The sequence below is a fragment of the Anser cygnoides genome, chromosome 13 (assembly GCF_040182565.1).
Source record: "Anser cygnoides isolate HZ-2024a breed goose chromosome 13, Taihu_goose_T2T_genome, whole genome shotgun sequence".
NCBI classification, from domain to species: domain Eukaryota; kingdom Metazoa; phylum Chordata; class Aves; order Anseriformes; family Anatidae; genus Anser; species Anser cygnoides.
In genome coordinates, this window is record NC_089885.1 from 6,543,663 (window position 1) to 6,571,590 (window position 27,928).

Here is a 27,928-nt window from a genome sequence, read left to right on the forward strand (position 1 = left end):
CCCACCGCGGGCACGGAGCCGGGGGCTCAGCGCTTGGTGCCTCAGTTTCCCCTGCCGGGAGATGGGAGGTGGGACACCGTGTCCGGGGGTGGTGGCACCAAACCCGGGGGCGGTGGCACACACGGGCACGGTGACCCAGAGCCCAGCAGGACAAAGCAGGCTGGTGGCACCTGTGCTGTGACTGTCACCGTGCCGGTGGCTCCACCGGGCTCGGCCGTGCCAGCTGCGGGGGCATCTGAGGCACGGCCCTACAGGGGACGTTGTCCCCCAGCCCGGTGCCGTGCTCGTGGTGGGATGGAGAGAGCTTGGGGGGGGGGACGACACTGCGTGGGGACAACCAGTGGTGGCACAGGGACACTGGGGACAGCCGGGAGGGTGGCAGGGGCGTCTGTGCTGGGGGACTCCCACGTCCTGGCGGCCTGGGGACAGCGCGGAGCTCCCGGCGCCGCTGTTTTGGGCAGGAGGCGATGAGTCAGAGCTGCCGGGGGGGACGTGGGGTGACGTCCTGGGGGACAGGGTGGGGGCCAGGCGGCGGCCTTGCGTCACCCGGTCCCCTCCCGGGCGTGGTGACGGGTGGCCCACGAGTGGGCCCCTCGCAGGCTCCAAGCTGAGCCGTGCCAGCCCACGCTGCGCCGACCCGAACCGTGCCAAGCGCAATCGTGCCAAGCCTGCGCTCCTCGAGGCGTGCCAAGCTGGGCCGGGCTGAACCGTGCCACGGCGGGCCGGGCCGGGCCGGGCCGGGCTGTGCCAAGCCGAACCGCGCCGAGCCCGAGCGTGCCAAGTGTAGGTGCCAGCTGTGCCAAACTGCGCCGTGCCGTGCCGTGCCGGCCCTCCTTGTTCCATCGGGCCGGGCCGAGCCGAACCGAGCCGAGCCGTGCAGCCCCCCCGTCTCCGAGCCGAGCCGACCCGAGCGGCTGCGGGCGGGTCCGAGCCGTGCCGAGCCGGGCGGGGCTGGCTGCGCTCCGCCCCGGCCTGGCGGGCGGGCGGGCGGGCGGTGGGGAGGGGGGTCCGGGGGGGGGTGTGGGGGGGGTGTCATTTCCTCCGCCGTGCCGAGCCGTGCCGAGCCGTGCCGGGATGGGGCGGTAGCGGCCATGGAGCGGGCCGAGGGCCGGCCCGGGGCCGTGCAGTTGGTGCATGTGCAGCTGCAGGGCGGCGCGCCCTGGGGCTTCACGCTGCGGGGGGGGCTGGAGCACGGCGAGCCCCTCATCGTCTCCAAGGTACGGGGCGGCCGGGGGGGGGGGTGGCGGCGGCGGGGGGGGGGGGGAGCCCGTGTCGTGTCCCCCCCCCCCCCTTCCCTGGGGCTCCCCTCGGGGCAGGGAAGGGGCCGGGGGCGGCGGCGGGGGGGTCCCGGGGCGGAGCGCCGGGAGCGGGAGGAAATTCCTCCGGCACATCCGTTGGGCTGGCGGGGGGGCGGCTACCCTCGTCCCCCCCCCTGCCCCGGCCCCGGGACGGCGATGCCGGGAGCGGGGCGACCCCCGTGTCCCCGCGGTGCCGCCCCCCCCCCCCCCCGTCCTCGGGATGGGACTTGGGGGGGCCCCGACCCGCTCCTCGACCTCCCCCTCCCCATCCGCGATGTGTCCCGGGGGGGGGGGTGGGGGGGGACACGGGGCTTGTCCCCGGGTGTGGTGGCAGCTGTGCCCCCCCTCCCCGTGTCCCTTTCGCATCAGGGCGCGGGGAGCTGCGGTGTCCCCCCCCGGCCCGGGGGTGTCCCCCCGCCACCAGCGCGGCCCGGCTGGGAGCCGTGGGGCGCCCCAGCTGCGCGGCGGGGGTCAGCCCCCGGTGCCCCCCCCCCAAACTTTGTCGTGTGCGTCCCCCCCACCCCGAGCTCGCCCAGGGCCCTCCCCGCCCTGCGCCGGGACGCGGGCAGCGTGGTCTGGCCGGGGGAGCTGGAAAAGTGGCTCCGGTCCCTGCCCTGCGCCCCGGGGGTGTCACCGCGGGGCTGCGAGCTGCCACCGCGCCTGGCTCGGCCCCGAGCTCGGGGGGGGCCCTGGGGATGCGTCCCGCCGCTCCTGGGAATAAGGACGGGGGGGGGGGGGGGGGTCCTTGCGGTGCCGGCCCCCGCCGCCGCCGCCTCGTGTGCTGTGCAGACAAAGGGGGCTTGTTCCAGCGCTCTGTGCATTCACCGAGGGTCCCCCGGGGCGCCCGCGGCCGGCCGAGGTGCGTGCGTGCTGGCGGCGCGGGGGGCCCCCGGCCCCGTGCCGGAAAAAGGATGGGGAGGGGTCCCGCTGCGGGCCTCCGGCTGGGGTCCCATCCTGCGGTGGGCTCGGTGCGGGTCCCGGACCCTCGGTGGGCAGGTATTGCTGCGGTGCCACCATTAGGGCCCAGAGTGAACGCCGGGGTTCGGCCGCCAGCGGCCGGCTCCCCCGGTGCTGCGTTGCCCGTGGGGCCCCGAGCCCTGCCCCTGGGGGTGCCGGGGAGCGGCGGGGGCCCCCCGGCAGTGGGGCTGGCTGCCGCCCAGGCTGGCGCTGCGGGCAGAGCTCGTTCCTCCGCCGGGCAGGGCGGGGAGCCCGCGGGCAGGGTGGGCGCCTTTCGGCGGCGTGTCACCCCACGGGTGGCTTTGGGGTCCGCACAGAAACCTCCGGGAACGGGGGGCAAAGCCCTGCGCCGGGTGTTTTGCCCCCAGACCCCCGGGTGGGAGCTGGAGCAGCATCCTCACGGGGCTGGCAGTGAAGCCCCCATGGGTGCCGGGCACAAAGAGCCCTTGTGCTGCCCGCGCCCGCGGGGGAATCTGCTGGGACGGGACATTTTTCTTCCCCCCCTCCTCTCCCCATGCCCTTTCTTTGCTCAGAAACTCATGTGACTGGGGCGGACACCGCAGAGCCCTCGCGTCCGCAGCGGGGTGCTCCGGGGTGAAGGCACCCCAGCGCCGTTGGGATATGGAGAGGGGGGGAATTTTTGGGGGGGTGCCGCCCTGACACCCGTCTCTCGCCCAGGTGGAGGACGGTGGGAAGGCCGCGCTGTCCCGGAGGCTGCAGCCGGGTGACGAGCTGGTGAACATCAGCGGGACCCCCCTGTACGGGTCCCGCCAGGAAGCCCTCATCCTCATCAAGGGCTCCTACCGCACCCTCAAGATGATCGTCCGCAGGTTGGCACCGCCGCGGGGGGGAGATGGATGTGGGGGGGGGGGTTGGAAACTGCCCCCCCCTGCCCCGGGATGGCCGACGGGTAGTGGTGGGGACGCCCCCGGCATCCCTCCCGGTCCCCGTGGTGGGGTGGGGAGGTCCCCATCGCGGTGCCGCCGGCTCGCCACCCCCTCCCTGGGCGGTATTGCCGAGCTCTGCCTTCCTGCCCGCCTGGGGAAGGAAGGGGAGGCAGCGCCGGCCCCCCCTGAGCCCCCCCCTTGCAGCCACTCCGGCGGCTGCCTCGCGGCCGGGCTCCAGCTCCCGCCGCACCCGGGGGCACGGGGGGATCCAGGCCGCGCCGCCGCCTGGGCGCAGCTTCATCCATGGTGAGTTTGGGGGTGCTGGGGGGGAAGGGACCCTCGTGCCCCCTCCCCAACCCCTTGGCTCTCACGCCAAGCCCCAGGGAGCAGCGGGGAGTGGGTGCGCTCCACCCGCCCCATGGATGCTGGGGGCGGCGGGTGGTGTTTTTGGGGCCCGGGGGGTGGCATCACCCCGTGGCTCCGCATGGTGCCACTGTGAGGGGCTGGGGGCACAGGGAGGGGGGACACAGAGGTGTCCCCAGGGTCCCTTTGCAGGGTCCGGTGGCTGAAGCTCAGGGTGGGCTGAGCTTGTGCTGGGCCCCGGGGGAGCAAGCGGCGGCCGTGCCCTGGGACGGGGACCCCGCATGCTGCGCCCGGGACCCCCTGCGCCCCCCCCCCCCCCGCCAAACTTCGTTGCTGTCCCCCTCGGGCGGGCTCTGGCCTGGGGTGGGGGGGCCAGGAAGCCCCGTAGGAAGTGACTTCAGCCCCGGTTCCTCGGCCCGGCTTCCTCCCCATTCTTGTCCTCTCCCGCTGTTGCTCTTGGCAAGGAGGAGCGTGCCCGTCCTCCGGCCCCATTCCTGGCATGTGGCCAAGCTCGCCGAAATCCGCCCCGACGCCCCGGCCATGCACTGCCCCCCCGACGCCTTCAGCCTCTCCTGGCCCTCGGGCTGTGATGTCAGGTGAGAAAATCGGGAGGGGGGGGGGGGAGCGGCTGTTGGGGAAGGGAGGGTTCGGGGTGGGGGTCCCCTGTCTGCCCCGAGCCGCCCACGGGTTCGCCGCTGCCCTGCTTACTGCCGGCAGGAAGGGGTGGTGGCTCCACTGGAGCCAGCCAGGAGGTGACGAGTCCCGGTGCCACGCATTCCCTGCGTCCCTATGTCCCCCGGGCAGCCCTCGCGCTGCCCCAAACCCGGGGGGTGCTCGCTCCCCCTCGGGGACACTGATGGCACCGTGGCGCTGCCAGCAGCGAGCTGTCCCTGCAGTGGAACCCGCTGTCCCGGCACTGCAGCACGGACCGCAGCAGCTCCATCGGGAGCATGGAAAGCCTGGATCAGCCTGGGCAGGCGTACTACGAAGGCACCCCCTCTCCCGTCGAGCACCACAGCAAGCGGGACTCAGCCTACAGCTCCTTCTCCGCCAGCTCCAACACCTCCGACTGCGCCCTCTCCCTCCGCCCCGAGGAAGCCGCCGGCCCCGAGGGACCCTGCAAGCCCCCCGACGGGCGCTACCTGCAGACGGGCGCCGAGGGGACGGAGCCTCGACACTCCACGCGACACCCCGTGCCCCCCCAGCCCCCCGTGCGCAGGGACAGCCTGCGGGCATCCCCAGCCGGTGGCGCTGACCGGCGCCGGGCATCGGTGCCCGCCTCCTCCTTGCACGCCCAGGGGAGGTGGATCTCTGACACCTTCCTGTGCCAGCGGGACAAGGACGCCGAGGCGACGAGCGGGAGGATGCCAGCGGCGTGTCCCCCGAAGGAGCACCTCTCTGCCGACCAGTATTACATGCTGAGCTCCCACCCCGATCGCTGCGTGGGGGACGGCGGGGACCGGCCGTACCCGGAGAGCGGGATGCACCGGGCAGCGGACGCGGGGATGGAGGTGGCGGGCGACACCGCGCTGCTGTCCCCCCTCCAAGGCCACCGGCACAGCGCGCCCGAGCAGCTCCTGGCCTCCCAGCTCCGTGCCCTCCAAGTGAGCACCGGCAGCGGGCGAGCGTCCCCGGCGTCCCCTGCGCCCGACGGGCACCGCTGGACCACGTCCCCGCTGCACGCCGAGCACCGCGGGCAGGGCGGGCTGAGCCCGGCGCCCAGCACGGAGGGGCTGGCGGAGGAGAGCCGGGCTGGGGGCCGGCGCGCCGGGGGCCCCCCGAACCGCTCGGCTCACTTTCGGCGCCGCAGCGAGCGCTTCGCCACCAACCTGCGCAACGAGATCCAGCGGCGCAAGGCGCAGCTGCAGAAGAGCCGGGGGCCCGGTGCCCAAGCCCGGGGCGAGGAGCCGGTGGAGGAGACGGAGGAGCCGGCCGAGGGCTCGCCGAGCCCCGCGCCCAGCGAGGACGGCAGGAGCTGCTCGGGGGAGTCGCTGCCGGTCCCCGAACCCGAGCGGGTGGCGCCGAGCCGAGGCCGCTGGCGCTGGTCCCCGGAGCGCAAGCTGCAGCCGCAGCGCTCGCCCAGTCCCCGCGAGCACAAGGGCGGCGAGGAAGCCGTCCTGCTGCCCTTCGCTGACCGGCGCCGTTTCTTCGAGGAAAGCAGCCGCCCTGCGCCCACCCGGCACGGCAAGCCCCAGAAACCGCCCGAGCCCGACGCTTTCCAAGCTGCCGAGCACCGTGACGCTCGCCGCATCTCTGGACCCTATGGCGAGTGCTGCCGGGAGCAGCCGCCCTACTATAAGGTGCTACCGAGGCATGGAGAGCTGGAATACCTGCGGGGCTGCACCTATCCCTACGGTGGCCCCGGGTTGCACGAACCTTGCCACTACTGCGCTGGAGAAATGTGCCCGGCGCTGCTGCCCCGCGGCCATGCCTACCGCTGCCACCCCTGGGCGCGCTGCCCCGACTGCTGCTGCCCGGCCACGCGGCCCCCGCGGGAGGAGAGCGACACCTGGGCGCCCCGAAAAGCCTTCGTGCCGGTGAGCGAGCCGCGCTTTTGGGATTTTGGGGAAGCGCTTGGGGGTCACAGCTCGCTTGCACCCTGGGCTGTGGGGCTGGATCCTGCTTTCATGCTGCCTCTGCATCCCCACGCAGGAATTCCCTCCGGAGGAGTGGGAGCCGCCGGCGATCAGCAGGAAGGCCAGCCAGCCCATGGGGTGAGCCCGCGTGGGGCCGGGGGTGCGCGCTGCCCATGGGGACCCCTGCCCCATAACACCACGAGGGAGGGAGGGTGGGCTGCTGTGATTCTGGAGATGTGCAAAGCATCCCCAGCTGCCGTGCAAAGCGGGCTGGGTGCTGAAGGGTGGGCAGGAGCGATCAGGGGGTGACTTCCCGGGGGGGCCGGGTGCCCCCTTTTTTCCCCAGCGAGCTCTCCCACTACAAGCCGGGCTTCCCGAGGCTCGGCCCCTTCCGTCCATGCTTCGAGAGCGCCGAGCCTGAGTGGCCGCCCTGCTACCGCACCGCATCCACGCACGACCTCTCGTGGGACGCCGAGCGGCCGCCTCGCTCCCCCGAGCTCCCCCCGGAGCCCCTGCATCGCCCGCTGCGGGGCCGAGCCTTCTCCGAGAGCCACCTCAACCTGGAGCCCACCAGCCCCCGGGGCCGCAGGGACCTTCTGCGGGCCAAAGCAGAGCCTCCGGGTTTGCCCAAAAAAAAGGGCCCCCCGCCCCCCCGACCGCCACCCCCCAACTGGGAGCAGTACCGGTTGCGCCGGGCGTCGCAGCACCCCAAGGAGGGCTCAGGACCCGGCACGGCCGCAGCGCCGTCCCGCAGCATCGCCGAAGCCGTGCGGCAGCGGTCGCGCAGCCTCGCCGCCGAGCCCCCCGGCCGCCCCCGCGGGACCCCAGAGCCCGAGGCTGAGGTTTGCAGGTTGGTGCCGTGGGGCTGTGGGACCTCGGGTGGCTTTGGTGGCTTTGGGGCTGCGAGGTCTCCTTTGGAGGCCAGCATCTCCATCGCTTGGCTGGGGTGGGATGCGGTGGGTCTCCGGGAGGAAAGGGGGTCCCCGAGCTCCCTCCGTCCCCTCCCTGCATGTCCCGTGGGGGTGATGCCCCCCACCCACTGCTGCGGGTGTTCACAGGAGCAGGGAAGAGCACCCGATGGTGAAGGACCCCTGGGAGCAGGAGGAGCCCCCGCAAAGGCTCGCCCGGAGCCGGGAGCGGGGCTGGTCCAGCGAGTGCCCCCTGCGTGTCCCCAGCCCCGCGGCCACCCAGGGGGGACCCTGTCCCCGCAGCCCCGAGGGGGCCAGCACCCGGGGGGGGCGGCCCCAGCCCCGCCACATGAATTCGGAGGAGCTGCTGTGGGACGTGGTGGGCAGGGACCGCTCCTTGGCCGGCATTCTGGTGTCCCCCCCGGTCACCACCGCCACCGTCATGGGCGAGCTGATGGCGGCGGGGGACCGGCAGGCGTGGAGGGAGCGGGTCCAGCAGGATTGGCACCTGGAGCCGCAGGACAGGTAGGGTTGGCACCGTCCCCCCCGGGCGTCATCGCGTGGGGACCACAGTGTCCCCAGCACTGAGCCCTCGTCCCCGCAGGCAGGGCTTCGAGCCCATCTCGCCGCCCCCCGGGGCCACCGGCAGCCCCCCCTCCTACGCGGCATATTACGGCAAAGCCGAGCTGCTCGGCAAGATGAAGGAGCTGCCGGAGGTGGCGGAGGGGAGCTCGGAGGAGGAGGAGGAGGTGGATCGCGAGTTGGTGGAGAAGAAGGTAACGGGGATGGGGCTGCCAAATGGAGAACACTGGCTGCATGTCTCGGTCTGTGCGAGGACGGTGGCTGCACTGCTCATCCGTGCAAGGCTGCCTTCATCTGTCTGTGCAAGGCGGTCGGCTGGCTGCACGCCTCCGATTGTGCAAGGCTGCTGGCTGCGTGCCTCATCCGTGCAAGGCTGCTGCCTGCATTCACCTGTCTGTGCAAGGCTGATGGCTGCATGCATCTGTCTGTGCAAGGATGGTGGCTGGCTGCATGCCTCCGTTTGTGCAAGGATGGTGGCTGCATCGCTCATACGTGCAAGGGTGATGGCTGCATTCATCTGTGCAAGGCTGCTGGCTGGCTGCACGCCTCCATTTGTGCAAGGCCGGTGGCTGTATGCCTCCACCTGTGCAAGGCTGCTGGCTGCATCCTTCCAGCGCAGGGCTGCTCCGTGCGGCGCCAGCACCCCAGGTCCCCCGCAGCAGCACCCGCATCTCCCCCATCCCTCCTGCAGCTGCAGCTGGTGGAGAGCCTGAGCCGCAAGCTGGCGGTGCTGCGGGAGGCGCAGCGGGGGCTGCAGGAGGACATCAGCGCCAACGGGGCACTGGGCGAGGAGGTGGCCGCCCACCTGCAGGCGCTCTGCACGCCGGGCGAGTTCGACAAGTACCGGCTCTTCGTGGGCGACCTGGACAAGGTGGTCAACCTGCTGCTGTCCCTCTCCGGCCGCCTGGCTCGGGTGGAGAACGCGCTGAGCGGGCTGGGACCCCACGCCGCCGCCGAGGACGAGGTGCGCACCCGGGGCCGGGCGGTGCGTGCGAGGTTGGGGGGGGGGACACCGGGACGAAAACGGTGGGGGGGGGGGGGGGACATCGCGGGGCTCCGCAAACCCGATGTCCGCCCACAGCTGGCCCTGCGGGAGAAGCAGCGGCTGCTGGCGGCGCAGCTGGAGGACGCCAAGGAGCTGCGGGAGCACGTGGGGCGGCGGGAGGAGGCGGTGGGCGCCATGGTGGCGCGCTACCTGCCCCCCGAGCAGCTGCAGGACTACCGGCACTTCGTCAAGATGAAGTCGGCGCTGACAGCCGAGCAGCGCGAGCTGGAGGAGAAGATCAAGCTGGGCCAGGAGCAGCTGCGCTGCCTGCGCGAGAGCCTCGGCCAGGCACCCACGGGGCACTAGCCTCCCCCCCCCAGGCCGCACCGCGTGCTGCCCAGCACCGGCCTTTTGTTTTGTTCCTTTTTTTTTTTTTTAATTTATTTTGCAGGTCTATCAAAGCGGGGGGTGCCCGCGGGAGTCACCCCGGCACCCGTCCCACCACGTGCCTTAGAACCCATGGATGCCGCAGTGCCTAAAGGGTTAAACCCTCCACACGCCACCCCCCCCCCATCCGTCTGTCCATGTCCATGTCCGTCTGTCCGGAGGCAGAGGAATGCGCAGGCCCCCAGCCTCCTCTTCCTCCCCATTGTGTCGGGAACAATGGCCCCGGTCCCTCCGTCCTTGACCCGCTCCCCGCCGTGTCCCCATGGGCCGTGGGGACACAGGGGGTGGCACCGGTGGCACCCGGCCCTCGGCTCCCCGCACCGGGGGGGGGGGACAAAATCACCCCAAGGACAAATCGGGGCGCCTGTCCCCAAGTCCGTCGGTGCTGCAGTGTCCCCACGTAGCACTTAGTCCCCCGCCCCGCCGCCGTCCCTCTGTCCCCGCAGGACGGACGCACGGACGGCTGCCTCCACGCTGATTTTGCACAGGGGTCTGGCAGCAGCAGGGTCCTTTTTTTTTTTGGGGGGGGGGGGGGTGATGACAGGGACATTTTGGGGACCCGAGCACAGGGCCACCGCTAGGACCAAAGAGTGGGTGTCCCCCAGGGAGGGGGCACGGGGGGGGACACGGTGACCTCGTGCCTTTCTCACACTAAAGGAGCAGCGGCAGCTGCACAACTGGCCCGGCCGCGTCCCGCCTGCTTTGTCACCCGGCGTCCCCAAACGCCCCCACGGGGGTCCCGGTGCCACCAGCACGGCCACCAGGGGCTGGGGGTGGGCAGGTGCCACGGGTCCCCGCGCTGCGAGGGCAGGGCCGGCCGCTGGGGGGCACCCGCGGGACGCCGGGCACGCGTGGGGGCAGCGGGAGCGTGGGGGGGGGGGCGTGGGCATGGGGGGGGGAACACGGGGGGGGGCGCTTGTGCACGGGGGTGAGCCCCCAGCGCGGGCCCACGCGCTCGCGTGTGAGCGCGGACACGCGTGGCCGAGCACGCGCGCGGGGAGACCCGGGTGAATGCGTGCACACGCGCGTGGGTGGGCCCGCTGGTGCGAGCACACGCGTGGCCGTGAGCATTCCCACGGGGGGGGGGGGGGGCGCACACGCACCGTGTGTCACGGGGACCCGGGGGCCCTGCTGTCCGTCCGTCTGCGTGTCCGTCCCCACCGCGGGAACCTCTGCGCCCGCAGCTCCCCACGCAAAGCCCCTTCCTCGCTGCCCCCCCCACCCCCGCTGCGCGTTCGTGGGCACAGCCCCGCGCGTGCACGCGCATATGTTCCCCGGCGTGCGCTCGCCCCGTGCCCGTGCACGCCCGTGCACGCGTGGGCGGATGCAAAAAATGCCCGCGCGCGGCGGGGGGGGGGGGGGGGGCGGTGCCTGCGCTCACCTGTGCCGGGGCGCGCCCGGCGTGCCCGCGCACGCGTGGGTGCGCTCACCCGCACACGCGCAGCCCGGCTCCCCACGCGCACACCCGCGGCGGCGACGCGGGGGCTCCCGCGCGCACGTGGGCGGTGCACACACGCATGTGCACGGCGGCGGCGCGTGTGCTCGCCCCTGCCCGTGCACGCGTGCTCGGGGCCGTGCGTGGGCCGCCCGCGCCGCAGCGGCAGCGGCCGGAGCAGGCTGGGGCTTGCGGCGCAGGGGCAGGGCCGGGGCTGCCTCGCAGAGGCGGGGGGGGGGGGGGGGCGGGAGGGGTGGGGGGGGCGCGCGGGGCGGGGGGGGGCGCGCAGCGACCTTGCACCGGCATCGGCGGCGGCTCGGGGCTGCAAAGGTGCGTGCCCCGGAATATTTTGGGGGGGGGGTGGGATGCGCGGCCCCACGGTTGGGGTGGTGGCGGAGGGGGGGGTTGTGCATGGGGTGCGGGGGGGGGAGACAGCAATGCGGTGCCGCCGGTTTGCTCCCCCCCCCCCCCCCCAGTAAAAAAAAATAAGCAACCCACGCTCGTTGCTGCGCGGGGAGGAGGCAGCGCCTTCGCTGGGGCTTGGAGGGGAGATGGGGGGCTCCCAGCGGGTGCCCCCCTCCCGGCCCTGCCGCGCTCCCCTCGGCCCGCAGCGCTGCCAGGTAGGTGCCCCCCCACCCCCTGCATGCGGGGAGCCCCGGGACCCCCCACCCTGTCCTGCCCCACAGCGCCGTGGGGATGCTCCCATCCCTTCCCAGGGTCGGGTGGGGGTGCACGGAGAGCCCCCCCCATTCCCCCCCAGCACCCTGGGGAGGGGCACCCATGGGTGGGGGCAGCGCGGGCTGCGGGGCGGGCAGGGGGTGGCCGTGGTCCTGGTAAGCAGGGGTGGGGGGGGGGGGGGGGAGCAGAAGGGGTGACAAAGAGTTGGGACACCAAAAATAATAAAATGAAATGCTCACGGTGTGTCGGGGGGGGAGGCTCCGCGCCCATTTCAGGGCTCTCCTTGTCCTGGCAGGGCTGTCACCCCCGGGCGAGCGGTGGGGAGAAGATGGCCGAGAAGGTGGTGGCCGGGGACCTGTTCCTGCGGCAGGCGCGGGAATCGGTGTCGTCCCTGGACTCGGACAAGCTGTCCCCCGTCTCGCCCGAGGCGGGCGGCGAGGAGTCGTCGGACAGCGAGGGCGAGCAGGAGGGCAGCACCCACAAGCTCATCCGCAAGGTGTCCACCTCCGGGCAGATGCGGAGCAAGGTGAGGGGCGCGGGGACCCCCAGCTCCTGTCCCCTCCTCGCCACAACCCCCCAACCTTTGTGGTTTTGCTTTTTTTTTTTTTTTTTTGGTATTTTTGTATTTTTGTTTTTCCTTCCCCTCCCAGCCATTGCTGTGGGTTGGCGGCTTGTGCGCGGCGCGCCGTTTTGGTAGGTCCTACAAAAACGTGGGGTGCTGCCATGGGCGTGGGGGCATGTGGGATGCTCAAGCCGGTGGGTCCGGGCTGTGGGGGCTCTGAGCCCTCGGTGCCATCCGGGGACCGCTGGCCCCTTGCGGTGCTGTGCCTGGGGGTGCCGGGGGGGGCTCGCCCCCAGCCAGACGGCCGGGCAGCGTCCCCGCGTCCCCCAGGCCGGGTGTCAGCGCCTGTCCTCTCGGCCACATCCTGCCCGGCGCGGCAGTGAGCCATGCAGGAGGCGATGCTGGGGACGGACGGCGGGCGGGAAGCACGTGCGCCGGCCGAGGTGGCCTCTGTGCACCCGTACGGGGGGGGGGCAGCACCCCGCAGACCGGGGCTGGTGCCTAATTAGCACGCGGTTAATGAAGGATGGGGAGCCCGATGCTAGGGTTCCCGAGAGATGCCCGGCTCAGTGACAAGGAGGGGGGACCTATTTTTGGGCGTCCTCGGCTGTACTCCTGGCCGCTGCTGACAATCGGGGTCTGCAGGCACCTGCTGAGTTTTGGGGCCCCCACCCCACCGCTCGGGGGGGCGAGCATGGCCCCCACATCATGGTGCTGTCCCTACGGGGACAGGGCAGGGCGAGCATCCCGTCCCGATCTCTGCTGCGTCCTCCCCTGTCAGCGTGCGCCCGAAAAGCCAGCCTGCCCCCCACCCCCGAGTGCCCCCGTCCCTCCCCGTCCGTCACGCCCCCCCCGTACCCCCACACCTCCAGCTCGCCTTTCTGCGGGCTGCAATTGCCGGGGCGCCCCGCGGGGCGCTTTGTGCCAGCCCCGGTGCGGAGGCGGCGAGGCCATTGTGCTCGGTGACAATGACAGCTGCCAGGCGCAGGTGCCCCCGCCGGGCTGAATGGCCCCAGGACGGGTGGGGGGCCTTGCTGCCACCCCCTCTTCCTCCTCCTCCTCCTCCTCCTCGCTGCGGCTGGGGACTGCTGGTTCCCTGCACCGGAGCTGGGGGGGCTGTGGGCATCGGTGGGGACCATGGGATGGGAGCGTCCCTATGGGGTGAGTGCCCCCGTGGCTTAGCAGCCATTGGGTTTTGGGGGTCGCCATTCCTGCAGCCCCAAATTCCTGCTGCTGGGGTACACTGCAGGTGCTCGGTGGGGCTGGGGGGTCCCCACGTGCAGCATCCTCCCGTGGGGCACCCCAACAGCAAGCGCTCCCGTTCCTGGCCGGAGGCGCCGGGCGTCCTGCAGGACCTGAGTGTGCCCAGGAGGGGCCGAGCCGTGCCCGTGGGGGCCGGGTGCTGGTGTCAGGCGATGGGGAGGGTTGGATCCTGGCCGCTGGAAGAGGGTGGCGAGGAAAGACCCGTGGGGCCAGCCCTGGAAACCTCCTTCCTGCAGCACGCGGCTCCTGGCCGAGCATCCCCGTGGCACAAAGGGGCACGGGGGGGGCAGCTCCGTCCCCGGCCACCGGTGGAGCTGTGCTGGGGCTGTCACCCACGGCGTGGCCTCCTCTGGGGTAACCCCAGCCGTGTGGGGATGCTGCTGGGTGGCGGGGCTGGGGCTCAGCTGGGACATGTCACCGCTGGGTGCTGGGCTGGGGCAGGCGCTTGTCTTGGGGAGCTGCTGGCTGGAGCCCCATGCTTTGGGGTCCCCCGTATGCTTTTGGGTCCCCCTGTGTGCTCTGAGGTCCCCTGTATGTTTTGGGGTCCCCTGCATGCGTTGGGGACCCCTTGTGTGCTCTTAGATCCCCTGTGCGCTTTGGGGTCCCCTGCGTGTTCTTAGGTCCCCTGTATGCTTTGGGGATCCCCTGTATGCCTTGGGGCCCCCTGCATGCTTTGGGGTCCGCCTGCATGCTCTGAGGTCCCCTGTATGGTTTGGGGTCCCTCTGCGTGCTCTGAGGATCCCTGTGTGCTTTGGCTTCCCCCTGCGTGGCCTGAGGTCTGCTGCGTGCTCAGCTGTCCCCGGCACACTTTGGGGTCCCCCGGTGTGCTTCAGGGTGCTCTTCCAGGCCGCGAGGTCTCCTTCACAATTCAGGGACCCCCTGTGTGCTTCAGGATCCCCATGCATGGTTTGGGGTCCCCCTGCATGCCCTGAGGTCCCTGCGTGCTTTGGGGCCCCCCCGAGGTCTCCCCGTGGAGATGTTCCCAAGCCCACGTGCCCGCGCAGCGTGCCGCCGGCCGCCCGGCACGGACGTCACCCCCGAGCCCCGTGCGGTGCCACCAGCACCAAAGCCCCAGCCCCAGCGGGGCCGTGGCGAGGGGACCAGGCCCTGCCCGGTGGCACGGGCGGGGAGGGACCAGCGCCTGGGCCGTGCAGATAGCCCCGGTGGCACCGGCCGGATGTTTGTGAGGTTTCTCAGCCGCGCTGCCCTCGCCTCGCTCACACTTTCCGTTGTGCACGCGCCGCATCCCCGACCCCCAGTGAATTTTGCAGCCCCCCCCCCCCCCATTTTCCTGTGTGCCAGCGCTGGGGCCGGAACCTTGCAAGGGTCCCTGCAGCACGGGGCTCAGGGGGCCGAGCTCCTGCCCTTGCAGCAGGACCCGTCCTCGGGGCACGGGGCTGCAGCCGAGCCCGGAAGCGCCCCGGCACGCTGCAGAGCCTGATAAAGGTTTGCAGCCGACCGCAGCCCACGGCTCGCGCCCTGACACTGCTGCGTCTGGGGGGAACGAGGCCGGGCCCCGCTGGAGCCCGGTGCCTGCCCCATGGGCTGGAGCGGGGACGATGCCCACGAGATGCAGGTCGGTGCGGCGGTGGGTCCCGGGCCCCCCTCTCCTCCTCCTGCTCTTGGCGCTTTTTGCTCCAAGTGGGGAGTTTTCCAGGGAGAAAGCGCTTGCCGGTGTCGGGGCGTGGGGGTGGCTCTGCCTTTTGGGATCTGCCCCAGCCGGGTTGCGTCCTGCACAACCCCTGCGTCGCCGGAGCTTCTGGCGCCCGGGGGGGGCGGGGGGCTGCCAGGCTGCGGTGCTGGCACCTGCCGGGCCGAATCCTGCCGCCCTGCCTGGCCCCCAGCCAGGCAGAGCCAGGCTGCGGCGCTGGCTGCGGACCCCGCTGCGCCAGCACCGAGCCGCTGGCACCCACCCTGTGTCCCCTTGCTCCTTGGCACCGGGAGCTCCTGGTCGTCACCATCAGGAGCCCCCCCCCCGCCGCGTCCTCCTGCTCCACACACCACCAGGAACCTCTCACGTGGTCATCACCGTCCGCTCCTCGCCATCACGGACCCCCCGCATCCCCTCGCCATCACGAGCCCCCTGTTTCCCCCCAGTCCTCCTCATGGCCCCCCCATCCCCGTGGTCATTGCCACGGTGCCCGCCCTGAGCCCCTTTTGGGGGTTCCCCTGGGGGGGCCGCGGGAGCTGATGTTCCCCTGGTCTCTGCAGAAGAGCGTGAAGGAGGGGCTGCTGCTGAAACAGACGAGCTCCTTCCAGAGGTGGAAGAGGAGGTACTTCAAGCTGCGGGGCAGGACGCTTTATTACGCCAAGGATGCTAAGGTAGGCGGGGGGGGCCTCCCGAGCCCCCACCGAGCTGCCCGCGGGGGGCTCGAGCCTGCAAGCTCAGCAGCGAGCTCCGCTTTGCCCCTGCAGTCCCTGATCTTCGACGAGGTGGACCTGTCCGACGCCAGCGTGGCCGAGACCAGCACCAAGAACATCAACAACAGCTTCACGGTGAGGGCCGGGGGCTCTCCGCGGGCACCCCCTGTGCCGCTGCAGCGGGCGGTGGTGCTGGAGCTGACACGAATGTGCCGTGGGGTTTGCAGTGTGGGGGGGGGGGGTCCTAGGGGCTGGCTCCCTGTGGGGTGGCCTTACAAGGGGTCGTGGGGTCCGTGGCCTGCTGCAGGTGATCACGCCTTTCCGGAAGCTCATCCTGTGCGCCGAGAACCGCAAGGAGATGGAGGACTGGATCGGCGCCCTGAAGTCCGTCCAGAAGTGGGAGATCCACGAGGTGGGACAGCCGTGGGCACGTGGGGTCAAGAGCCCCGAGGCTGGTGGTCCCGTCAGCTGCCACCGGGTCCAGGGAGGTCCTCAGAGGCAGGCTGGGGGCTCAGGGGGGTTCCCAAGGACGCTGACGGAGCTGGCTGTGCCCCGCAGGCCACGCAGTTCAACATGGAGCACTTCTCGGGCATGCACAACTGGTACGCCTGCTCCCACGCCAGGCCCACCTTCTGCAACGTCTGCCGCGAGGCCCTCTCAGGGGTCACCTCCCACGGCCTCTCCTGCGAAGGTCAGCACCGGGGGGGCTCACCCGGCCCCAGGGGGACGTGGGGTGATGCCCGTGGCCGTGGGGTTGGGGACCTCACTCCTCTTCCTCCCCTCCCAAGTGTGCAAGTTCAAGGCGCACAAGCGCTGCGCCGTCAGAGCCACCAACAACTGCAAGTGGACCACGCTGGCCTCCATCGGCACGGAAATCATCGAGGACGAGGATGGGGTGAGCTTCCCCCCCACCGCCCGTGGGGGTCCCTCACGGCAGGGCCACCTTCACCAGGTGGTGAAGGTGATGGGAGGTGACACCGGGACATCCCCTGCCCTCCTCGTCCCTGGTGCCTGGGGGCCACCCCTGCGCTGCGGCAGGGTGGTGGCACGCAGGTGACACCTGCCCCTCTCCGCAGGTGGCCATGCCCCACCAGTGGCTGGAGGGGAACCTGCCCGTCAGCGCGCGCTGCGCCGTCTGCGACCGCACCTGCGGCAGCGTCCGGAGGCTGCAGGACTGGCGGTGCCTCTGGTGCAAAGCCATCGTAAGGATCTGCCCCCCCCCTTCCCCTGCGTGCGCCCCTGGGGAAGCTGAGGCTGGCGGCATTGGTGCCGTGTCCCCCGGCTCCTGCCTCAGCTCGCACGAGTGTCCCCGTGCCCCCCAGGTCCACAGCGCCTGCAAGGAGCTCTTCGGGAAGAGGTGCCCCCTGGGCCAGTACAAGGTGTCCATCATCCCGCCGACTGCCCTGAACAGCATCGATTCGGATGGTGAGTCGGGGAGGGGACGGGGCTCCGTGAGCTCCGTCTCTGCAGGCTCTGCCTGGTGGCACTGCGCCCGCTGCCTCCCGGCACGCTGGGGGTAGCAGCATCGGTAGGTTCCAGAGTGAACGTCACCCGGAGACGTTCCCTCACCGCCTCCCGCACCCTCTCCGGAGGGGCCCAGCTGGCCTCCGCCGAGCGAAATCTGTTCCTCTCCTCCGGATATTTCTTCTCTTGTTCTTTAATGATTTCCACCGCTCCGCTCAGCCGGTGGCTCATCTGCTGCTCGTTACTCATCAGGATGCTGTCAGGGCAACCATCACGCGGCTTCTCCTCCCTCTTCAGAGCCGTGCCTGCTCCATCCAGCCTGGGGACCGGGGTGGCCGAGGTGTCCCCAGGCCGGCTGCGGGCCAGCTCTTATCGATCCTCCCGCCTCAGGCACATTTCATTCCCTGTCTCATTTCTCTAAAAGCACGCTGCCGGCTGCCAAGCCTCCCCGCGCAGCCGCGTCATCTGCACCCGCCCGCCAGGTTGGCAGGGCTGGGCGGGACGCCGCAGCCTCCGGGGGCGGCGGGTCCCCGGGGGGCACCGGGTGCCACTGGGGCGGAATGGGGATTCCCACCTGGCTGTGCTGGGGCGGTCCCCACAGCAAGGAACGGAGCCCCCCGCCTGCCACCCCTGCTGCCCCCCGTGGAGTGGCAGGCTGGGGACAGGAGCCAGCTCCGTGACTCACTGGGTGCCTGCGGGGGCAGCGATGGGGAAGGAACCAGACTCGGCTCTGCCCCTTGTGCTGGCCTGGCACAGCCTTGCCTGTCCCTGTCCCTGTCCCTGTCCCTGCCCCTGCCCCTGTCCCTATCACGTCCCCTTCCCCTTCAGTGTCTCCATTCCCATCCACCACCTCATCCCTTCCCATTCCCCGTCTCCATCCCCATTTCCATCTCCATCCCATCTCCAATATCGTCCCTTCCCCATCCTTATCCCATCCCATTCCTTTCCCCATGTCCATCCCCTCTCCACCTCCATCCCATCCCATTTTCATCCCACCTCCATCCCCTTCCCCATCTCCATCCCCTCCCCTTCCACTTCTCCTTCCTTATCCCTTCCACATCCTTGTCACCATCCCCTCTCCACCCCGTCCCCATCTCTTTCCCTGCTCCCACCCCTCTCTGTCCCCTGACACCCCCGGTTGCCCTCCTGGTCAGGCACAACGTGGTCGGGGGCTCCAGAAGTGCCTCCTTCGATGTCCTGGGGGCCGGGGGCAGGGCTGGGGCTCACGCCCGCGTGCTCCCCGCAGGTTTCTGGAAGGCCACCTGCCCCTCCACCTGCTCTAGCCCTCTCCTGGCCTTCGTCAACTCCAAGAGCGGGGACAACCAAGGCGTCAAGTTCCTGCGCAAGTTCAAGCAGTTCCTCAACCCGGCCCAGGTCTTCGACCTCATGAACGGGGGCCCGCACCTGGGGTAAGCGCCGGCACGGGGGTGGCACCGGCAGGAGCCCGGCGGGACCCCCCCAGCGCCCTCCTCCTGCCCCCACGCAGGCTGCGCCTCTTCCAGAAGTTCTCCACCTTCCGCATCCTGGTGTGCGGCGGCGACGGCAGCGTGGGCTGGGTGCTCTCCGAGATCGACGCCCTGGGGCTGCACAAGCAAGTGAGCGGGAGGGCACCGCGGGGACAGCGCGCTGCCACGTCCCCCCCGCCGGCCCCTTCCTCATCCCCCGGGGAACGCATCCCCGCTGCCGCCACCTGCAGCACCCAAGGGTGCCGCGTGCTGGGTGCTGGGTGTGGGGCTCGGGGTGGGCGCCGGGGCTGAGCCCCCGTCCCCGTCCCGCAGTGCCAGCTGGGCGTCCTGCCCCTGGGCACCGGCAACGACCTGGCGCGGGTGCTGGGCTGGGGCAGCCTCTGCGACGACGACACCCAGCTGCTGCAGATCCTGGAGAAGCTGGAGAGGGCCACCACCAAGATGCTGGACCGGTGAGTGCGGGGGCAGCGGGGGGCTCGGCTCGCCCCCAGGATGGGGTTCCCAGGGCGGGATGCAGGCGTCTGTGGTCTCTGCTCGGCAGGTGGAGCGTGATGACCTACGAAGCCCCCAAGCAGTCCCCACCGGCCCTGAAGGAGGAGGAGGACGGGGACTCCAACATCCAGGTGGGCACCTCTGGGGACAGAGGGCCTGGGGGATGTCTCTGGCATCCCGTCAGGGATCAGATGGGGAGAGGTCCCGCCTGGGGAGTAAGAATGGGGCAGTGTGGCATGAGATGAGCACAGCAGGGCTCAGCCTGGCACGTGTCCTTGTCCCAGTGCCAAGGGGGTGGTCAGACAAGCCCGTGTGCTGGCTCGGGACACCCGTCCAGGTGTCCCAGCCCGCGCTGTCCCCTCCCAGGCCCAGATCTCCCACTATGCCGACTCCGTCGCCTTCCACCTGGCCAAGATCCTGGAGTCGGACAAGCACTCGGTGGTGATCTCGTCCGCCAAGTAAGGGGGAGCTGGGGCCGGGGGTGACGGGGCTGGGGGAGCTGAGCCCCCCAGCGCTGCTGAGCGCCCCCCCAGGACCAGGCCATGCCCTGGCCGGTCCCATCGCCCCCCCCAGCCGCTTCTCTCGGCAGGTTCCTCTGCGGCACCGTCAATGACTTCGTGGCTGAGGTTGGCCGGGCGTACAAGAGAGCGACCGAGAACAAGCAGGAGGCCGAGCTGATGGCGAGGAAGGTGAGGGGGAGGGAATTTGGGGTGTGCGCCTGGGGGCACAGCCCCAGGGTGGCTGGGGTCCTGGCAGAGATGTGCGTGCCGTGGGGGTGCACGGACACTTGGGGTGCCCAGGACAGCGCAGGGTGCCCAGTCTCTCAGGGTGCCCAGGCCCTTGGGGTGCTCAGGCAAGCATGAGGTGCTCAGGACCCTGGGGTGCCCCATCGAGCACACGGTGCCCGGGCATTTGGGGTGCCTGGGCACTTGGGGTGAGCACGTGGGCGCCCCGCAGTGCGCCATGCTGAACGAGAAGCTGGACTCGCTGGTGCGGGAGCTGACCGAGGAGGCTCAGGCCATCGTGGTCCCCGAGGGGACGCTGCAGGCCACCCCGGCCGACACCAAGGACCTGGAGAAAGGCGGCTTCAACCCCAGCCCCGTGCCCCGCATCTTCAAATCCAAGGAGCAGCTGATGCTGCGGGCGAACAGCCTGAAGAAAGCCCTGCGGCAGATCATCGAGCAGGCGGAGAAAGGTGAGGGGGCGCCGTGGGGGCGGCGAGGGGTCTGTGCCTCGGTTTCCCCATCTGAAGCCTCAGTGTGGCAGCATCGCTGTGCGGTCCCAGAGGAGCATTGCTCCTTCTCCGGGGCATTTCTCTGATGCCGGTGGAGGTCCCAAATGCAGTGGCAGCCCCAGGGATGGGGGGCAGCTTTTGGGACATGGGGCGGGTGCCCTGGGCCCGCTGCCAGGCCTGTGTTTGCACCCAGCTGTGGACGAGCAGAACAAGCAGACCCAAGCCTACCGTGCCAGCACAGTCCCCAGCAAGAAGGACAGCTCAGAGGAGCTCAATAAGGAGGAGGAGAGGCTCTGTAAGGCGCTGTTGTGGCACACAACATGTTTTTTTTGGGGGGGACAATGGGGAGAGCCGTGGGATGGGCTCATTCAGCAGCAACCCACCACGTCCAGGCTCCCGACGGGAGACGGTGACCTCCGCCACGTCGTCCATCCTCCTGGAGCGGCCGGACACCTTCGGCAGCCTGCAGTTCCCCGAGGACCCCGCCGCGCTGTGAGTCTGGGGTCCCAACAGCCCCCCCCGGGAGCTCCCAACCACGGCTCCGACAGGTTTTGTGCTGCGCGTCCCGGTGCCAGCCCTGCTGTGCCTGCTGCTTTCAGCCACTTCTCGGAGAAATGCGTCATGAACAACTACTTCGGCATCGGCCTGGATGCCAAGATCTCGCTGGAGTTCAACAACAAGCGGGATGAGCACCCCAAGAAGTGCAGGTTGGCTGCGACCCCCCCCGGGAAAAACATGGGCTGCTTGCCCCACCACGGTGGGAGGGACCACTGGGAGAACTGGGAGTTACCACTGGGATACTGGGATGCTGGATGGCACTGCTGGGATGCTGGGGGGGGGGGAAACGCCAGGATGCTGGAAGGGACCACGGGGATGCTGGAAGGGACTGCGGGGACGGCGCACAGGGATGCCAGGAGGCGTTGGTGGGTCACTGGGGAGCTGGCGGCAGCGGGGGGAGCCTGCGGCCCCGCTCAGCCCCCCCGCTGCGCCCCGCAGCAGCCGCACCAAGAACATGATGTGGTACGGGGTGCTGGGCACCAAGGAGCTGCTGCAGCGCACCTACAAGAACCTGGAGCAGCGGGTGCAGCTGGAGGTACGGGGCCGGGGCCGGGGCCGGCATGGGGGGGGGGGGGCACGGCGCGGCGGCCCCCAGGCTCAGCCCTCTCTTGCAGTGCGACGGGGTGCCCATCTCGCTGCCCAGCCTGCAGGGCATCGCTGTCCTCAACATCCCCAGCTACGCCGGGGGCATCAATTTTTGGGGAGGCACCAAGGAGGACAACGTGAGTGCGAGGCGGGGAGGGAGGCGGGGGGAGCAGCATGCCTCTGCGTCATCCCGGGGGGGCTCTGGGGGGGGGGTAAGGCTGAGCCCAGCCTGGTTGTGCTGGCCCCACGCAGAACTTCGGAGCCCCGTCCTTCGACGACAAGAAGCTGGAGGTGGTGGCCGTCTTCGGCAGCATCCAGATGGCCGTGTCGCGGGTCATCAACCTGCAGCACCACCGCATCGCCCAGGTAGGGCCGGGGGGAGGTTTTGGGGCACCGAGCCCGGCGCTGCCGCGGTGCCAGCCCCGACCGTGCGCCCCCGCAGTGCCGCATGGTGAAGATCACCATCCGCGGGGACGAGGGCGTCCCCGTGCAGGTGGATGGAGAAGCCTGGATCCAGCCGCCCGGCGTCATCAAGATCCAGCACAAGAACCGAGCCCAGATGCTGACCAGGGACCGGGTGAGCCTCACGTGCCGGGATGGGGGGGGGGCTCAGCGGCCGCGCGGGGATGCGGCGCAAGCTGGGGGGGAATCTCCTTGCCCCCCCCCCGCAGGCGTTTGAAAGCACCCTCAAGTCCTGGGAGGACAAGCAGAAGGGGGAGAGCTACCGTGCGGCCGCGCGGCCGCGGCTCAGCTCGCAGCAGTCCATGGAGTACCTGACGGAGGAGGAGAGCAGCCTCCTGCAGCAGCTCTCGCGGGCGGCCGAGAGCCTCATCGCCAGGTCAGGGTGGGGGCCGAGGGGGCCGCGGTGGCCGCGGGGGACGGCCCTGCTCCATCCCGTCCCCGCCGCAGGATCCACGAGGCGGCCAAGGCTCACAAAGCCGTGGAGCAGGAGCTGGCCCACGCCGTCAACACCAGCGCCCTGGCGCTGAGCGAGGCGCTCTCCAACAAAGCCGCCAGCACCACCGAGGTGAGCGGGAGGGGTGGGGGTGTGATGCCCCCCGACCCGCACCCCCAGCTAGATGCCCACCCCTGTAACCTTTCCCCCTCTCCCCCCCCCCCCCAGTTTCTCAGCAGGAACGCGGCCGTGGAGGTGGTGCTGAGCATCAAGGCGCTCTACGCCGAGACCAGGGCGTTCCTGGAAGGGAAGGCGGTGAGTGCGGGGCCGGGGACCCCCCCGAGCCCCCCAGCTGAGGGGTCCCCCCCGCCGGCGGGTGGCAGCAGGGCTGGGGACGGTCCCTGTCCCCCGCAGCTGGACTCGCCCCAGGAGGAGGAGGCGCTGCAGGGCCCCCTGAGCGCGCTGGGCCAGGAGCTGCAGCGGCTGCTGGACATCCACTGGCTGGTGCCCATCGCCCACCCTGCGGAGGAGGTGGGGGCATAGGGATGGGGGGGGGGGGTGAGGGGGTGCACAGGAGCACGCTCAGCCCCAGCTCTTGCAGGAGAGCGGTGGCAGTGCCAACAAGGGCAGCTTCAAGCTTCGCCTCAACATCCCCAAGCCCAGGAAGGACAAGGCGCAGAAGCAGAAGGCCAACAGCGCGCTGCCAGGTGAGGAGGGGACGTGGCTCCGTGCTGACCCCCCCCACCAGCCCCATGAGGGGGACAGGGCACGTCCCTTCCGTACCTTTATCACCAACGCCCTTAGGGTGCAATTTCTCTCCTAACAGCCGTACAGAGCCACCCCGCTCTGTATCTCCAACCCCACTGCACCTGGGGGGAGCAGCGGGCTCTGGTGCTGCTCAGCCCCTTGGTGGGTTTGGCAAAGGGGAGGCGTTGGGGTGCTCCACCCGTGTAGGAGAAACCCCCTCCACGCTGAGCGAGGGCAGTGGGAAATGGGGGATGCTGTCTGCCCCCACGCTGCCCCCTCCTGTCCTGCTGCCCCCGTTCTACCTCTGGGTTTCCTCCCCGCCAGCGGACAAGTGGGGCGCTGAGGAGGTGGCTGCCTGGCTGGAAGCGCTGGGTTTAGGGGAGTACAGAGACATTTTTGTCCGGCATGACATCCAGGGCTCAGAGTTGATCCTGCTGGAGAGGAGAGACCTGAAGGTACCGCTCCTCTCCCGGCCCCCCCTGCAGACCCTGGTTCTGGGGAGCATCCTTAAGCTCCTTGGCTCCTTTCTCTCCTACCCGCAGGACCTGGGCATCACCAAAGTCGGCCACATGAAGAGAATCCTCCAGGCCATCAAGGAGCTCAGCAACCCGCCCTAGGCTGGCAGCAGCACAGGGGGCCTGGGTCCCCGCTGCCTCCTGTGTGTGTGTGGAGCCCCCCCGCTTGCCTTGCTTTGTCTGTTCATCCCCCAGCGTCCCTGGAGCCGCTGCTTCTCGCCGAGCCTGCGAGGCTGGAGGCACCAAAGCGGAGATTTGGTCCTGCCAGCACCGGAGTGGCGGGGTCACTACAGGAGCCAGGGTCCTGGGCTGCAGTGTGGGGCCAAAGCAGAGATCCCCCCCCCCGCCCCTTTCCCCAGATGGGTATTTAAGCTGTGTAAATATTTGGAGAAGAAATATTTATTGCTGCTGCTGGTGTGGTGTCATTGCTTTAGGGAAGGAGGGGGAAAGGGGATGGGACCGGGACCCTTCCAGCCTCTCATCTACTCCTGCATCACCTCCACAAGCCTCCAGCAGCCACCACTACAGCCACATAAGATATACACAGTATTTTATTGACAGTTCTACATCGCTTCTTTTTTCCCCCCTCCCTGTCCCTCCCCTTCAAGTAAAAACAACCCCATTATTTTTATGTACACAGTGCTCCCAGAGCAGGACACCCAGCTATTTACAGGCTATGTACAGAGGCAGGGCTAGCTTTTCAGCTTCTCCTCCAACTTCAGCATGTCCATGGGGGTCATTTTGGCGACCTCAAAGAAGAGCCTGGAAGGAGGTGCAGGGGGTTAGAGCTCAGCACCAGCCCTGGTACCCCCAGCAGAGCCCCCCAGCTCCCTGCAGGGCCCAAAGGCTGGTGCTGGGACGCTCACCTGTGTGAGTATTTGGTGCGCACAGCCTTCAGCTTGTCGTGGGGCTGGTACGTGAGCAGGAAGTTCAGCCTCTTCACCAGGGGGTGCAGGTCCTGTGCGCGGTACCCGCTGTAGTACTCCAGCGTGGGGGTCTGCGAAGCGACACGGTGTGAGCCAGGGGCTCCCCTGCAAGGTGGCGCCTCCCCTCCCTGCCCACCCGCGGCCCCGCAGCTCACCCAGCCGCCCAGGTTCTTCATGGTGAGCGCCAGCAGCAGGCAGCTGGCGGCCAGCTTGGAGGGGCGCTCCCGCGCGTAGTCATACTCCTGCAGGGTCATCTCGCAGAGGAAGCGGGCGAGCGTCAGCGTCTCCATGTTGGCACGGGCGCACTGCGGCCAGAAGGCTCGGGTTTTTGTGCAGCACCACCCCGGCGTCCTTCTCTGGGGGCGCGGGATGCCAATCCCACACCCCCGGAACGACACCGTCGCCCCCCAACCCTGCTGCGGGGACCTGGCCGCCCCCCCAGTGCTGCAGGTGGCCCCCGGGGAGGTGGCAGGAGGGGACAGCCGCCCACCTTGGCGAAGCGCCGCAGGAAGCGGTAGGGGATGGGGATGTTGATGTCGAAGTTGAGGGTGCGGAGGATGCTCCTCTCCATGGCAACGAGCTCTTCCCGCTTGTAGGCGTCGTCGCAGATGTAGAGGAAGTCATCCACGCACGGCGGGCACCGCTCCTGCGGGGAGGAACTGCTCAGCGCCCTCACAGGGCCTCATCCTGACAACGCTTAAGGGATCCTACAGAGTTTGCAGGCCCTCTAAGGGCACATCTCCTGCCAGGGCCATCACAACGTCCACCTGGGCTGAACCCCGGTGTCCTGGTTGTTTCTGCACAGTGGAGAAGAACCAGATCTCCGGGAGGCAGGATCCAGCCCACCAGGGCCACATTTGCAGCCCCTGGGATGGGAAGGAGTAGCACAGGGATGGACACGCCACCTTCAGTTCCTCGGGGTCCCAGCATTCTCCAAAACGCACCCCAACACCGCACCCCGGGAGTCACCTCGAATTTGGAGGCGATGAGGATGGCGGTGGAGCCGATGAGCTGCAGCTTGTCCTTCATGCTCACCACCTCCACCAAGTAGTGGTCCACCAGCTTCACCGCCAGGTACAGCGTCTCGTGGTTCAGCTCAAAGTTCTCCTGCAAGGACACGGGGTTGTGGGGCGGGAGGGATTAGGAAAAAGCTCCCCCCAAAATCCTGAGGCACCCACAGGCTCACCCCCAGCACCGGAAGGGGGGAAGGTGAGCTCGGCACTGGGGACACTTGTGGGTCCCATACACTAAGTGGGGGGGGAGCTGCTCTGCAAAACTCCAGGCCCCCTCCCCACGCCCACCTACCTGCACCTCCACCATCCAGTCCACCAGGATGGCGCGCATGTCCCCGCTGATGTCCACCTGCTTGTCCATGTAGTCGGGGAGCAGGAACTTCTCCTGCCAAGGCAGCAGATGTCAGGGACTCACAGACACCCCCACCCCCCAAAAAAGGCCCCCTCCCACCCCACACAGGCCTCCCCAGCAGGCATCACCCACCTCCCTCTCCCGCATGTAGTCAAAGATGTCCTTGGCATACTGGGCATTGGCATAGGGGTCGCCCAGCTGCTCCTTGTCGATGTCCTCCAACACAGGTGCCTGTGGGATGGAGGAGGCTGCAGTGAGGGGGAGGCTGGGGGGGCTGGCAGAGCTCTGTGGGGAGGCAGCCCCTCCCCACCTGCCCCACAGCCCCCACTGGAGGTGCTTGGAGGAGGAAGGATGAGGTTTAACCCCCAGCTCCCATCCCACCACACCCCAAGCAGCTCCAAGGCCCGGAGATGCCCCGGTGCCACCAGGACAGGACCCGGCTGCACCCTGGGGTCCACAGCCTGGCACAGCTTCGGTACCTGCACAGGCTCCTCAGGCACAGGATCTTTCTCAGGCTCTTCAGGATCCTCTGTTGGGGGCGTTTTTCTCAGGGACCTGGACAGGATAAGGACGTAAGTAGGGGGACACATCTGGCTGCCAAAACCCCATCCATCCACTGCCTGCTCCCATCACCCCAAGGAAGCCCCCCACCACCGCAGCGGCCTCCCACCCCAGCCCCATCTCACCTGGGTACTCACTTTTTCAGGTTGACTTCGTTGTTCTTGGCTACCCCCGTGGCAGTGGGGGCCCTCAGCGCCTTGCGGGGGGCAGATTTCACCCCATCCTTCTTCCCCGCCACCGCCTGGTTCTTGTGAGCCTGGTTTTGGGGTGGGGGAAACAAGGACGGCAGGGAGAAAGGGTGAGGTGAGCCTTGGGGTGCTGCCAGGAGGGCAGCACAACCCCCTCCCCGCAAAGAGGCACTCACGTTGGTGAGGTCCCCGAACGCCGACCGCTTCTTGGGCCCCCCCTGGGGCGAGGACGGGGACCGCTTGGCCTGGCAGCTCTCCTCCTGCAACAGAGCGGGGTGAGGGGGCGCAGGGGGCACCCCGCTGCGAGGGCCCCCCCTCCCCACGGCCCAGCCCGGCCTCACCTTCTCGGGGGGCACATTCTCGGTAACGGGGGCCCCCTTGCCTGCTCGGGGCTGCTTCGTGCTCAGCGTCTTGGCGTTGCGTGCCACCGGCATCCTCTTCTTCGGCCTCTGCGAGCAAAGAGAGGGGGCACGTGTACGTGGGGGAACCCAAATCCCAACGCACCCCTCCCGCAAAGGTGATGCAGGGCTCAGTAAACCCACAGACCCAAGTATGTGCGGAGGCCCAAATCCCAATGCACCCCCCCAAGGGAAGAGGATGCAGGGCTCAGTGACCCCATATACCCCAATTATGGGGGGGCACACGTATGGGGAGACTGCAGATCCCAACACACACCCCCAGGGAAGAGGATGCAGGGCTCAACGACCCCATAGACCCCAAGCACGGGGGGGAGGACCACACATGTGGGGGGACCCCAAATCCCAACACCTACCCCCAGGAAAGGGGACACAGAGCTCAGTGACCCCATAGTCCCCACGTATGGGGGGGGTACATGTATGGACGTACCCCAGAGCCCAACACATGCCCCCAGAGAAGAGGACGCAGGACTTATGACCCCCCCCAGAGCAACGTATGGGGGACCCCAAATCCCAACACCTACAGGGAAGAGGATGCAGGACTTAGTGATCCCATAGCCCCCATGTATGTGGGGGCACATGTATGGGGGTACCCCAAATCCCAACACCCCCCCCAGGGAAAGGGGACACAGGGCTCGGTGACCCCATAGCCCTCAAGCAGGGGGGGCAGGCACATGTATGGACGTGCCCAAATCCCAATACTCCCCCAGGGAAGCGGATGCACGGCTCAGCGACCCCACACACCTCACATACGGGGGGAACACACGTATGGGGCACCCCAAACCCCAACACCCCCCCCCCAGGGAAGGGGACGAAGTGCCCAGCGACCCCATATCCCCCCTAACACCGCCTCTGCCCCCCAGGAAAGGGGCCGCAGGGTCCAGTGACCCCCTGGCACGGGCGGGGGGGTCCCCGGGAGGGGTCCTCATGAGGAAATGGGGGTGCCGTAGGGCTGGGGGGCCCCACACGGCCCCATAGGGCCCGGTCCCCGCTCACCTGCGCAGCCGCCGCCGCCGCCGGCCCCGGCTCTTTTGAAAGTAGCAGCGCGGCGGCGGCGGCCGGCACTGGCCGAGCCTCGCGGCCAATCAGCGGGCGGCGTGCGCGGCGCGGCGGCCAATGGGAGCGCCGGCAGGGATGCGGTTGCTAAGGGGAGGGGGGAAAAGTTTAAAATTCGGCCGCGCTGCCCAATGCCGGGCCGCGGCGGCGGCGGGGGG

General features: G+C 69.7%; 3 protein-coding genes across 12 annotated transcripts; 2 read left to right on the forward strand and 1 right to left on the reverse strand.

Annotated features, from left to right (window-relative positions):
* Nucleotides 1-1,014: 1,014 nt before the first annotated feature.
* On the forward strand, nt 1,015-9,685 carry SHROOM4 (shroom family member 4). Of its 4 annotated transcripts, none has more exons than XM_067005011.1 (10): nt 1,015-1,217; nt 2,934-3,085; nt 3,970-4,101; nt 4,428-6,042; nt 6,158-6,219; nt 6,428-6,931; nt 7,140-7,514; nt 7,594-7,765; nt 8,263-8,535; nt 8,653-9,685. In XM_067005011.1, exons 1-10 carry the CDS (start codon nt 1,092-1,094, stop codon nt 8,920-8,922), a joined length of 3,681 nt encoding a protein of 1,226 aa, XP_066861112.1. In that variant the 5' UTR covers nt 1,015-1,091; the 3' UTR covers nt 8,923-9,685. The 4 variants fall into 4 exon arrangements, with proteins under 4 accessions (XP_066861112.1, XP_066861110.1, XP_066861111.1 ...); XM_067005009.1 differs by having other exon boundaries at nt 1,016-1,217; nt 4,383-6,042; XM_067005010.1 differs by having other exon boundaries at nt 1,016-1,217; nt 4,386-6,042.
* A 1,017-nt stretch (nt 9,686-10,702) lies between these two features.
* DGKK (diacylglycerol kinase kappa) lies at nt 10,703-23,669 on the forward strand. 7 transcript variants are annotated; one of them, XM_067005032.1, is made up of 30 exons: nt 10,936-11,058; nt 11,412-11,642; nt 15,153-15,263; nt 15,357-15,437; nt 15,610-15,714; nt 15,861-15,993; nt 16,091-16,197; nt 16,379-16,504; nt 16,625-16,727; nt 18,013-18,175; nt 18,253-18,361; nt 18,545-18,684; nt 18,774-18,855; nt 19,091-19,182; nt 19,314-19,413; nt 19,682-19,919; nt 20,152-20,253; nt 20,351-20,450; nt 20,558-20,665; nt 20,955-21,051; nt 21,131-21,238; nt 21,354-21,467; nt 21,544-21,678; nt 21,773-21,939; nt 22,011-22,128; nt 22,225-22,311; nt 22,411-22,527; nt 22,589-22,703; nt 23,068-23,198; nt 23,286-23,669. In XM_067005032.1, exons 1-30 carry the CDS (start codon nt 10,990-10,992, stop codon nt 23,358-23,360), a joined length of 3,564 nt encoding a protein of 1,187 aa, XP_066861133.1. In that variant the 5' UTR covers nt 10,936-10,989; the 3' UTR covers nt 23,361-23,669. The 7 variants fall into 7 exon arrangements, with proteins under 7 accessions (XP_066861134.1, XP_066861131.1, XP_066861133.1 ...); XM_067005034.1 differs by having other exon boundaries at nt 10,937-11,058; nt 22,598-22,703; XM_067005033.1 differs by lacking the exon at nt 10,936-11,058 and adding an exon at nt 10,703-10,768 and having other exon boundaries at nt 22,225-22,527.
* A 122-nt stretch (nt 23,670-23,791) lies between these two features.
* CCNB3 (cyclin B3) lies at nt 23,792-27,854 on the reverse strand. The gene is made up of 12 exons (XM_048079915.2): nt 27,711-27,854; nt 26,640-26,747; nt 26,475-26,558; nt 26,248-26,366; nt 26,029-26,104; nt 25,682-25,780; nt 25,490-25,582; nt 25,154-25,291; nt 24,675-24,830; nt 24,340-24,489; nt 24,125-24,255; nt 23,792-24,020 (listed from the first exon to the last, which is right to left on the reverse strand). Exons 2-12 carry the CDS (start codon nt 26,730-26,732, stop codon nt 23,951-23,953), a joined length of 1,209 nt encoding a protein of 402 aa, XP_047935872.1. The 5' UTR covers nt 26,733-26,747; nt 27,711-27,854; the 3' UTR covers nt 23,792-23,950.
* Nucleotides 27,855-27,928: the final 74 nt, after the last annotated feature.